General features: G+C 39.3%; 1 protein-coding gene across 1 annotated transcript in view; it reads right to left on the reverse strand.

Annotated features, from left to right (window-relative positions):
- Positions 1-1,779: 1,779 nt before the first annotated feature.
- Positions 1,780-12,666, reverse strand: part of LOC126484313 (uncharacterized) — a 73,309-nt gene continuing 62,422 nt past the window's right edge. The window contains exon 4 of the mRNA XM_050107750.1: positions 1,780-2,112. Coding sequence (XP_049963707.1) covers positions 1,948-2,112 — 165 coding nt within the window. The 3' untranslated portion in view covers positions 1,780-1,947. The remainder of the gene's footprint in view (positions 2,113-12,666) is intronic.

A 12,666-nucleotide genomic window follows, 5' to 3' on the forward strand; every position in this document is an offset into this window, starting at 1 on the left:
TCTTCTTTGTCAATTTGCAAAAAATGTTTTTACGCCGTATTTGCGCAATATAAGGCCGATTCTGTCAGTTATTTTTGGAATGTATGGCAGAAATCCCGTGCCCGATATTTCTTTTTCCGATATGTCACTTCGCCGAGTGTTTGATTGTGTGGCATATCTCATGTAACTTGTGGAGTACCGATTGCTCCTCGGAACGTTTTCCAGATGTCTCATCTCGCGTCCGAGGTGGTGCTGCTCACACATTCTTCTTGCTAGCGCTACGAGTGTGTTGATCATGCGTCTTTTCTGACTCGGCTGGTGATTTGGTAGTTTGCGCAGGTATAGGTCTGTGTGACAATGCCAGAAACTCGTGCTGGGGAAACGTTAGAAGAAAAAGTATCGCCGGCCGCTGAGGCCGAGTGGTTCTAGGTGCTTCTGTCCGGAACCGAGCTGCTGCTATGGTCGCAAGTTCGAATCCTGCCTCGGGCATGGATGTGTGTGATGTCCTTAGGTTAGTTAGGTTTAAGTAGTTCTATGTCTAGGGGACTGATGACCTCAGATATTAAGTCCCATACTGCTTAGAGCCATTTGACCTATTTGAATTTGAAAAAGTATCAAATAAACATCGTCCGAAGAACCCGAGACAGAAGTCAACAGGCAATTTGTCAAAACAGAAACTGCTGCCGCTCCTTACACCCCTGCTCAACCCTGCAACTCCCGCTAGTGTGTCCCAACATCTCATGAACTTTTCATGCTACACATCCACATTAACATATATCTTTTTAACACTTAATGTATCCTTTCTATAAAAGAGAAACTGCTTTTCCTCCACTCGACTCAGTGACTGTCAGTAGTGTATTCGAACACTGCAGCAATTTTTCTCCTACCTATCCACATTAACTTACTTTTATTTGCACGTAATATATCCTGTAAATGAAACCGAAACTGCTACTGTTCCTCGCGCATCCCCTGCCGGTAGTGTACTCGAAAATTTCAGGAGTTTTTCTGCTAGTAATCAACAATACCCTACATTTATTCATACTTTATATACCTTTTGTATAAAACAGAAACTGCTCCTGCTTCTGACGTGTCTACTCAACTAAGAGTCTGATGTTCGTGTATCGAAATATATCAGGAAATTTTCTCCTACTCATCCACATTAACTTAAATTTATTCACACTTTATGTGAGCTGACACACCTTGCTCCAAATGGAAATTCTGTCTCCTGAATGCTCCAACGACGAAACTTTACCAGTCACAGCAGTGTCGTAAGCAGACACTATTGGATTTTAGCTCACCCTTTCTGAAAGTAACAGATCTTTCCTAAATAGTGAAGAAGAAAGATGGTCCCATGTCACCAGCAAATGGTCCATTTAACCTTACCTTTGTCTTGAAAAACACTTTCTGTTGAAAAATAGTGATATAGTGTGATCCATTATCTATAGAAACCTTTGCTTATCATTCGTGTGGGAATATTAATCTCTGCTACTTTTTTATGGAACTAGAAATTCCAATATAGATCTGTCTGTTTATCGTACAAGGAAATATTTTTTATTGCTAAAGGAAAGAAAGTTTCCCTTAATAGACCTTCTACTGTGGAACTAACACGAAAAATAACTGGGATATTTTGTAGCCAGTAAACAGAAACATTATTTCTTATTTTCACAAAGTTAACACGTTTCACTCCATATCCTCATTATCTGATATACACGTGACGAAAAACGCTGTAAAAACAATATAACATAGTATTCTGGACAAAAATAAATATATCCATTATGCTGTAAATCACATACATATATTTTGCAAAAACCTGCACATTATAATGTTTTTGTTTTCAATAACAAGCGTGTCATTACTTTTTAAATTTTTGCATGAAAAAATTCTTAAACTCCCATAGTTTATGGACTAAACTTCGATGAAACATTTAAAAAACTAATGGCTTATCACATTTATGATATTATTAAAAGATCAGACCAAGGGAAGGCCGGTGTCTATTTCGACTTCCGCCTTTTGACACCCAACAATCTTTTCATTGTCCATGGCGACATTTTTCAGCTTCCAGAAACCGTCGATTGCTGGAATGCGCGAGAAGCTTTCGGCATCGAATTCTGCATCCACCATCTTGTAAACACCCTGAAACGAAAGATATTTTACAGCTATCAGTCTAATTATTAATCCTTTTCATAGATTTTCACCAAAAATACATAGCTAATGAAATGAATGTACTAAAGTTCTGTTACGAATAACTTGTTTCTGTTTCGATAACTCTTATGAAAAGCCTTGAAATCTAAAAGAAAATAGTACAAAATACTTTTCAATCAACTCTTGGGTTGGTAGTTGTAGTTTATTGTACACTCTCTTTCCTTGTTGTCTTTACAACATCTGTTTTCATGCTGGGCTACAAGTTTTCTGGTTTAATAACCCTGAAAAGTTCCTTGTTAATAATAATTCCATCAGATAAGGTGAATAGTTTTTCTTTCCTGGAAGTAGTTCATCCTTCGAAAAAGTTTATAATCACGAAATCAAGAAATTTAATAGGAGCTAAACAGGAAACAATGCTGAATCTTTGCAACACCATGCCCATGCTATTACACCTGTAAGTGAGTCCCCAGCAACAGAATTCAGGCAAGAGAAATGATGTTCCCTAGTCGTTTGTAGATACAATAAGAAGAGACGAAATATAAAACTAGGATATACGACAGGGTCTTAACATCAATGACGTAAGTACAAAAGTGATGATATGTCACAAGGAGTCAAAGTCACACATGGAATGGATAATCCATGTATGTTTTTCAAGAGTACTGTAGATATAGCAACCCAGACACTTCCACAACTTGCACACGCCGAGGACCTGATAACAAGAATGAATAAGTGATATCGCAACAGCTTGGATGACGATGACAGTGACTCATAGTCCGCAACTCTTGGTCTAGTATTTAGTGTCACAGGCTCTAGACCGCGGAGTCACGGTTCGATCGTCACAAGGGTAGATTTTCTTTGGTCGGGGACTGGGCGTTTGTATTGTCCTGATCATTTCATTTCACATTCATCACAAAGGCGCGCAAGTCGCTGAATTGGCGTCAAATAATTGTAGAAACACTTGCTCTAGGTAGCCTAAAACCTCAGCTGGGGTCTCCCGTCCAATAATGCTACGTGACCATTTCACTTCATACATTATTAATTATGTTTAGCACGTAGATCCGAACAGCTCACATACAGTAACGCATAGTAGTAATACACAATGCACACTATACTGTTTGCGGCGGGAAGTTCGATTATAAAAGACGACAATTACATCTTGTGCTGTCTGTACCAGGAATGTCCATCATAAAAGAAAAAAATTACAGCTTATGCTACTTTTGGCTGGAAGATTAATTTCAAGGATAAGGGCAAAAAATCAACATAAAAAGAGATATGTTTCGTTCATGTATAACAGTTTTCTAAAAAGCGTTTATTTTTCAACTCGTTGAGAGCAAGTTGGAAAATGGCTTTTAGACAACTTTTATACAACACTGAAACATTTGTAACTTTATTACGATTATTTTGTCTATGCGTTGACTGTAGTGTGTGGACACCAAGGGATTTTACGCGTAGTATGTCGTTTAGTGTTGCGTCGTTTAGTCCCAAAGACAGTAAAAAATCCATCTCGCCCCAGCGGAGCCTCCTAGAGCATTGTATTTGTGGTACAGATCTCATACTTGAAGCTGGCCCGTTGCCTACGTTAAATAGGGAAGACCAGAGGATTAAACCATTACGACCCTTGGGAAGGCTGTTTTTAAGGCTTCTGCGAAAGATATTACCAAATTAAGCATTACTCTGGAATGCTTCTTCAGCGAAAATATTTTGCAGCTATGTATCTTAGAATGGGAAAATAGTGTGTTACTCAAGCGCAAAGCGCAAAGGAAATGACATGTAGTGGTACAGGGTACCCTCTGCCAAGCGCCATACGCTGGCTTGCGGAGCATCTATGTAGATGTATATGCAGAACTCGAGTTGTTGTTAAGTAAATCGATTAATGAAACTATAAACCTGGGCTCGCCAGTCAGGTGCGAAGACTCATATAGACCATTTTTTAAGATCACCAGGAAAAACAAAAGATCACAATACAGATAAACAAGATAACAGCTCTATGTGTAGGAGGAACACACGAATGAGTGATTCCAGTCTTACCTCGAAAACATAATACAAAAGGAAGAGAGAGCTCTCACGACTGCTGATCATATATTTTTGATAACGCAGTTGTCAGACAAGAAGCATATAAGATTAGTTGATATTCAGGGTAGTGTGCTGGGTCCTGTTCTATCCTTAATAGACATTAATGACTTTCCAGATAGTATTAGGCAGGGAGGAAAAGTTCTTGGATAAAAAGTTCTCTTTGCTGTGGCAGCAACATCATAGTCACTGATAAAAACCGGAGCTCCTAACACAGAAATCAGATGAAACCCTTAAGGATATTTAGGATTGAGCTGTACGCAGTACATTAACACTGAACTCAAAGAAAGCGAACAACATGCAGTTTAGCATAAACAGGGAAAAAAATGCTGTCAGGTTAAACACAGATGATAAATCTACAGATTGTGTAACAAAAACAAAATTTTTAAGGATGATATTGAGTGTCAATTCATATGAAATCAGCTCGCGTAGATACTAGTAAAAAGAAAATCATCAACATTTTATGCTCTTAGGGTTTTATAATCAGTTAATAACAGCCGATGTCTTGTGGTTCCATACTATTCATACCTACACTCAGTTCTTAGCTATAGGATTCTTTTTTGGAGCTTTAAGGCTCAAAACATAGACACAATTTTTAAACTGTAGAAAACGAGAAGTAGTAGCTGGGCTCGTTGTAAACAGTTATTTAAAAAACTGGACATCCTTACTGCACCAGTTGAGTACATCTCCCAATCTGTGGTGCACATCAAGGAAAACGTTACTAAATATTTCATAAACAATGAAGGAAAAACAAAAAACTCAAAACATCATTTAATACAAAAGAATAAAATTTCGTAATATACTGCCCAAAGAAATGTAAGAGATTACTAAATTATGTGTGCTCAAAAACGCAGCTAAAACTTTCTTCATAAGTAAAGCACACTACACAATGAAAAAGGACTCAGATTAGTGGTTAATAATGAAACGGGATAACTCCACACCCCTCGCATTTCAATACATGATCACGGTTTACAGCTTTTTCATTAAAATCATATGTCAAGATCTAAAGTGCATTATAGTACGCCTTCAGGCTCTACTGATTTTAGCATCTCAATCATCATTTGACAAGCCGTCCTGGACTTAGTTTTCAGCATAATAATGCCCGCCCACAACATGGGAGCTTCCTACTACACGTCTTTGTGCTTGCCAAACCCCACTTTGGTCAGAAATGCTGCTGGATCTCTCCCCAGATGAGAAACTTTGGGGCATTACGGGCAGTACCCTCCAACGATCTCGAGATTCTGACAACCTAATGCGCCAATTGTACAGAATCTGGCATGATATCCCTCAAGAAGACATCCAGCAACTCTGTCATTGTCAAGCCGAACAGTTGCTAGTGGATCAACGTGTTATTGACTTTCTCAGTTTGGGAAACTCTTTGTCTTGAATAAACCATCCCATTTTCTCTGAAACTGTTTATATGTACATGTACATCACATCTACCGAGTTCTGTCCTATTCGGAGTCGTTCTTTTGTCTTGGAGGGTATAAGACGCCCTCCCATACCCCACCCTCTGCCCCCTGCCCCCCTCGTCCCTGGAAGACATCATTCTAATGCCGTGTAATACCCCTTCTAGACTTTATAATGGCCTCAACTGGGCGAGGAAGAGAGTCCAGGTTTCGTCAGGTGTATCATGTCAAGCCAGTTATCAATGATTATATCGCGTGGAGATAACAGACAGTGAAGTAATAGATTGCAACATCCCGCCTACTATTCCAAATAGTCCCAGACATTTTGAATGGACTTAAGATCGACTGATTTAGCGGACGATTCGAGATGCGACAAGGTGCCTGTGTGACTGTCAAAGTAGGAATGTATGTCTGTGGTGCTGTGAAAATAGCTGTTGTAATTTTGGTAGTATCCACTGCATACTCAGCATCGTGAACATGTATAATATAAGGGGGACACTTGGCCACAAGGAGCTTGAATGAGCAGACCCAAGTCATGGTACGAAAAACAGCCCCAAAACATCACAGCATCACCTCCGATGTGAGCGACCCCCTCCACAGACACAGCCGCATCGGGCCGTCAGTACACTCGTCGCGTTGCATCATTTGAAAAGAGGCAAAACCGCGATTCTTCGGCCAACACTGTACTACTGTCCCATTTCTGTATGATTGGCGTTTTGAGGACGAGCTGTCTGATGTGCTGCTGCGAGCAACGACCTTTCGCGAGGTATGGAACTTCATTCGTCCATTGCATGCGCATCTCGTCGAAATGATCTCCCAAAAACTGGATGAGATGGACACTAGATATAAATATATAAGGAGTGAGCATTCGGATGCGCGTAACGAGGATTCCGCCTGCAGTATCTCCTACAGCTCAAGTCACGTGATTTGGGACGGCGCATTTTAGCCCGTGTAACGCTTAGTTTATTCTGAGTGTTATTACTTCACTTGTACAGACAGATCATCTTCAGAAATACCGTGAAATCTCGCATACGTGTTTTACGGACATCTTAACAATCTAATACCAGGAAGTGAAGTTGGCTTAAAGATGGGAAGAGCAATGATATTGTGCTTTTTCGTCACAGCATCTTAGCTCATATTTCACTTTATTTAAGCTTTTTTTCGATAACAGGATACGAAGTGACAGCCAACAATATTTTTTTTGCATTTTCTGTTTCACTTGTTCATATTGTCTAATCTCTGTTCTAATTAATTATGTTACAATGACACTGTAGCCGGCCCCAAAGTTTCACGAGGAACAACATATTTGGAAATATGAAACTGTTACAGTAAAACGGTAAATGATTTGCACCATCTGCTTGTCAATTATTGTTTTCAGTTTTTCCTAATTTTCCCTCCTACCTTTTACAGAGAAGTAAAATATCTATACTACTTTTCGCCGTCTCATCAGAAAATTAAAACCATACATTACGTTAAAAAAAAAATACAGGTTCACTGCTCAAATTTTGGAGTAATAAAAGAACTGACAGTCAATAATTATTTGTTTCAGGTTTTCTATTGCTCTGATTCATATAGTGGAATCTGTTCTAATTAACTGCGTTACAATGGTAGGTGTATAGAAAACTGTCTCATGTAGAAACAGATAAACTCAAGGGTTTGACAACCTGCATAAATTGGAGAAAATTAATCATACTCACAGTATAAATTTTATCTGTATATGAACATAGCACCAATATCTATACCTGACTGGCTGTTTTCTCAGACACACTTGCGAATTTATCTATCACTTGTTTCGTAGGCACATGGCCATAAAGTCGCAGAAATTATCTCTACGGTACGAGAGATATCATTTACAATCACCCATTTGTTGTGCACACGTATGAAAAGGTACTGGCATCCTTCCACATACTTGTGTTTACATTCCTAGCAACGACTGTACTGCACCATGGCTGTCACTAAAACTCAAATGTGCAGAAACGTGTATAAAACAAGGCCAGTACGGGTAATATTCGAGTTTCGCTGTTATCGCAAATTGTAGACAAGCAGCGCTGTTCCAAAATCACGTGAGCTAGCACGGTTTGATGTTTAGAATGTGCACAATGGACTATACTCACCCCATAGACATGAGATGGACCTCCGATTCACCTCGGTCTTTGACAAGGCCTGACACTCGTGTCCAGCGCCTGTCGGTTAATATCTTTTTTACGTCCGCTGTTCTTACGACATGTTACGTGGTTGCGAATGGTACATCATTGTTTCTAGACCCTTTAGATCACTGGTCGTCAAACCTTTTGCTTAACAGCCAATACGGACACTGCAGTGCGGCAAGGCCAGCCGCATAGGATTGGGGACGGGGTCAGGTGGCTAGTGGCCGCTCAAAGAGAAATTCAATTTTCACGAACCCAAGGCTACTGATAGAAGGTTACCACTTACACATTCTGAATTTGGGTTTCTTTTTTTTTTTATTGGGTTGAGAATTTTGCCCAGTTTTCCCGATCGGACTCCATGTCGGCGTCAGTGGTCCACAGAAGAGACTATCATACTAAAGCGTATAACAAGGAACTACATTTGTAGACCAAAGGACGTTGTTTAAACACTGATGTGATACCGAATTATAATTCTTATTACTCGCCATACAAGTGAGGAAACAAGAATGAAATAAATTACTTATCTCACATCAGACGACTCAAAAGCGAAACCATTTTTACTAAAACAAATAACGGAACGAGCTTCCTCTGTGAATCTCACTGACAACATTAAGTATGACACGAAGTGCTGACATCAGGTATCGGGCTGTCACATTTACAGGCTTATATAAATTTGGTAACAAACTTATTTCATTTATGTGATCATTTTAGAACTAAGTTCTTATACTGATTCAAATATTGTCATTAATTTTGTATCGTCTTTAGCTAGCATACACAAACCTCTGCACTGGTGCGACTGTTACTAATCAATAGTTGAACATAAAACATAAACAATTCTCATTTTGTAATTCCAGAATACCTTTCATAAGAAGTGAAATTAGCTTTTCGTTTGTGTTTATGGAATCGAAATTTTCCAGCTAATAATCTTCATGATACAAGCAACTTTATAAAAAGCATTGTTATCGAACATATTTTATGAATCACCATCCTAAAAGCTAAAAGTCGTATGAAGCATTATATTACAGTGTGAGAGGAGCGAACTAATAGGCTTATGTAATTCCGTGACGTCAGCGTGTTTTTTATTGTAATCAATAAATGTTCTGTATCTAATAATGGATAACGCAACCAGTAATTGTTAAAATCCTATATGAGTGAGATACTAAAAGGTATCAGATAGATTATATAATGGTAAGACAGAGATTTAGGAACCAGGTTTTAAACTGTAAGGCGTTTCCAGGGGCAGATGTGGACTCTGACCACAATCTATTGGTTATGAACTGTAGATTAAAACTGAAGAAACTGCAAAAAGGTGGGAATTTAAGGAGATGGGACCTGGATAAACTGAAAGAACCAGAGGTTGTACAGAGTTTCAGGGAGAGCATAAGGAAACAACTGACAGGAATGGGGGAAAGAAATACAGTAGAAGAAGAATGGGTAGCTTTGAGGGATGAAATAGTGAAGGCAGCAGAGGATCAAATAGCTAAAAAGACGAGAGCTAGTAGAAACCCTTGGGTAACAAATATTGAATTTGATTGATGAAAGGAGAAAATATAAAAATGCAGCAAATGAAGCAGGCAAAAAGGAATACAAACGTCTCAAAAATGAGATCGACAGGAAGTGCAAAATGGCTAAGCAGGGATGGCTGGAGGACAAATGTAAGGATGTAGAGGCTTATCTCACTAGGGGCAAGATAGATACTGCCTACAGGAAAATTAAAGAGACCTTTGGAGAAAGGAGAACCTCTTGCATGAATATCAAGAGCTTCGATGGAAACCCAGTTCTAAGCAAAGAAGGGAAAACAGAAAGGTGGAAAGAGTATATAGAGGGTCTATACAAGGGAGATGTACTTGAGGGCAATATTATGGAAATGGAAGAGGATGTAGATGAAGATGGAATGGGAGATATGATAGTGCGTGAAGAGTTTGACAGAGCACTGAAACACCTGAGGTGAAACAAGGCCCCCAAGTAGACAACATTCCATTAGAACTACTGACAGCCTTGGGAGAGCCAGTCCTGAAGATGTATGAGACAGGCGAAATACCCTCAGACATCAAGAAGAATATAATAATTCCAATCCCAAAGAAAGCAGGTGTTGACAGATGTGAAAATTACCGAACTTTCAGTTTAATAAGTCACAGCTGCAAAATACTAACGCGAATTCTTTACAGACGAATGGAAAAACTAGTAGAAGCCGACCTTGGGGAAGATCGGTTTGGATTCCGTAGAAATGTTGGAACACGTGAGGCAATACTGACCCTACGACTTATCTTAGAAGAAAGATTAAGGAAAGGCAAACCTACGTTTCTAGCATTTGTAGACTTAGGGGTAAAATACAGGGAGCGAAAGGCTATTTACAATTTGTACGGAAACCAGATGGTAGTTATAAGAGTCGAGGGGTATGAAAGGGAAGCAGTGGTTAGGAAAGGAGTGAGACAGGGTTGTAGCCCCTCCCCAATGCTATTCAATCTGTGTATTGAGCAAGCAATAAAGGAAACCGAAGAAAAGTTCGGAGTAGGTATTAAAATCCATGGAGAAGAAATAAAAACGTTGAGGTTCGCCGATAACATTGTAATTTTGTAAGAGACAGCAAAGGACTTGCAAGAGCAGTTGAACGGAATGGACAGTGTCTTGAAAGGAGGGTATAAGATGAACATCAACAAAAGCAAAACGAGGATAATGGAATGTAGTCGAATTAAGTCGGGTGATGCTGAGGGAATTAGATTAGGAAATGAGACACTTAAAGTAGTAAAGGAGTTTTGCTATTTGGGGAGCAAAATAACTGATGATGGTCGAAGTAGAGGGGATATAAAATGTAGACTGGCAATGGCAAGGAAAGCGTTTCTGAAGAAGAGAAATTTGTTAACATCGAGTATAGATTTAAATGTCAGGAAGTCGTTTCTGAAAGTATTTGTATGGAGTGTAGCCATGTATGGTAGTGAAACGTGGACGATAAATAGTTTAGATAAGAAGAGAATAGAAGCTTTCGAAATGTGGTGCTACAGAAGAATGCTGAAGATTAGATGGGTAGATCACATAACTAATGAGGAGGTATTGAATAGAATTGGGGAGAAGCGGAGCTTCTGGCACAACTTGACTAGAAGAAGGGATCGGTTGGTAGGATATGTTCTGAGACATCGAGGGATCACCAATTTAGTGTTGGAGGGCAGCGTGGAGGGTAAAAATCGTAGAGGGAGACCAAGAGATGAGTACACTAAGCAGATTCAGAAGGATGTAGGCTGCAGTAGGTACTGGGAGATGAAGAAGCTTGCACAGGATAGAGTAGTATGGAGAGCTGCAGCAAACCAGTCTCAGGACTGAAGACCACAACAACAACAACATGAGTGACGAATCAGATATCAGGGTCTCAGTTTCTCGGCAGGTTATGTCAGCCACTTTTGTCACAATTTTTTAATCGTATCGTGCAAGAAACATGTAATTCTAAAAGAGAAACATGTATCAACCTGAATTTCTTGAAATTTGTCTTGGCACTACACTGCCAAGAACTGAGCAAGTTGGAGCAAATTATAGTCAAGCAGATACTCATTAATTCTTTTGCAGCCACTGCAGCATCGGAGATCACCCAGGAACGAAGATGAGTAGGGGGTTGTTGTTAACTGTTACACCCTGCTATATTTCAAACAACGGAACGGTTATGTATATTAGAAATAGTTTGAACTCTTTTCGACAGGCAGCAGCGTTGTTCAAGGTAAAAAATATGCAATGGCCGCTTTTCCCGTTCTGACCACCTTACCACACATTCCCCAACAGAGCTTTCTATTAATTGGTAACGTCCATAAATTTGTATGTTGTATTAATTTATAAAAGTGATTGAAAAATGAGACACAAATTGTTTTGAATGGCATTTTCCTTTTACTCATTGCATTGCACTGCAACAGTCTTAATTTGACTGCATATTAATTAGTACAAACATGTACCACATCTGAAGATGAGCGTCTCTACAAGGTGTTCGGAAATTCCCCGTTATTAATTTCTGGGTTTTGTAAAGGACAGTGAGTACATAATATTTTGAATAGGAATCCATGTTCGGAAACGTACCGTTTCCGTTCTACGACGGTTTCAGTTCAGTTGTTTGACTCATCCTCTTCTGCTTGAGGAACTGAATTACGGGTGACGTAGTACAATTATTATGTAACGAAACATTCATTTACCACTTAAGCACAGTTTTTTGTATTAAAACTGAAACATTAAGTGTTTACACTATACCAAAAAAGCAAAACCAGCACTCTGTATGTACAAAACAGTATTGGTGCATTACAACAGTGGCTCGATATGGCAACCACCACCACTGTTACAGAGACTGTACCTACAAAGCGTGTTCTGGAACGCACTCTCCGTCTTATAATGGCGTCTCTTCAATTTCTGTTGTAGCAACCAGAACTCGTGCCGGTACATTTTCCTCTGTCTAAACAGGAGCCTCGCAAATTAAACTTTGCTTACGACCCCAAAAGGTAAACGCTAAGTGACATCATGTAGCCGTCTAACATAATACACATCTTTCTCTGTACCCTATTGCTTACCAGGACGAGCAACTCTGAAACTTTTCTCTTTCCCTTAGCAGACTTCGATGTGTTACCTATCTGAACTGAAACCGTCTTAGTACTGAAACTGTTGTGTCCCAACTTGAGTTCCTATTCAAAATATTATGTACTCACTCCACTCTACAAGTCTTAGAAATTTGTAACGAGAATTTCCGGAGAAACTGTATAACTCGTATTCACAAATTTATGTGTTCAAATGTGTGTGAAATCTTATGGGACTTAACTGTTAAGGTCATCAGTCCCTAAGCTTACACACTACTTAACCTAAATTATCCTAAGGACAAACACACACCCATGCCCGAGGGAGTACTCGAACCTCCGCCGGCAGAAATTTATATTACTTCCGTTTGACATAGATAC

The sequence above is a fragment of the Schistocerca serialis genome, chromosome 6 (genome assembly GCF_023864345.2).
Source record: "Schistocerca serialis cubense isolate TAMUIC-IGC-003099 chromosome 6, iqSchSeri2.2, whole genome shotgun sequence".
NCBI lineage: Eukaryota > Metazoa > Arthropoda > Insecta > Orthoptera > Acrididae > Schistocerca > Schistocerca serialis.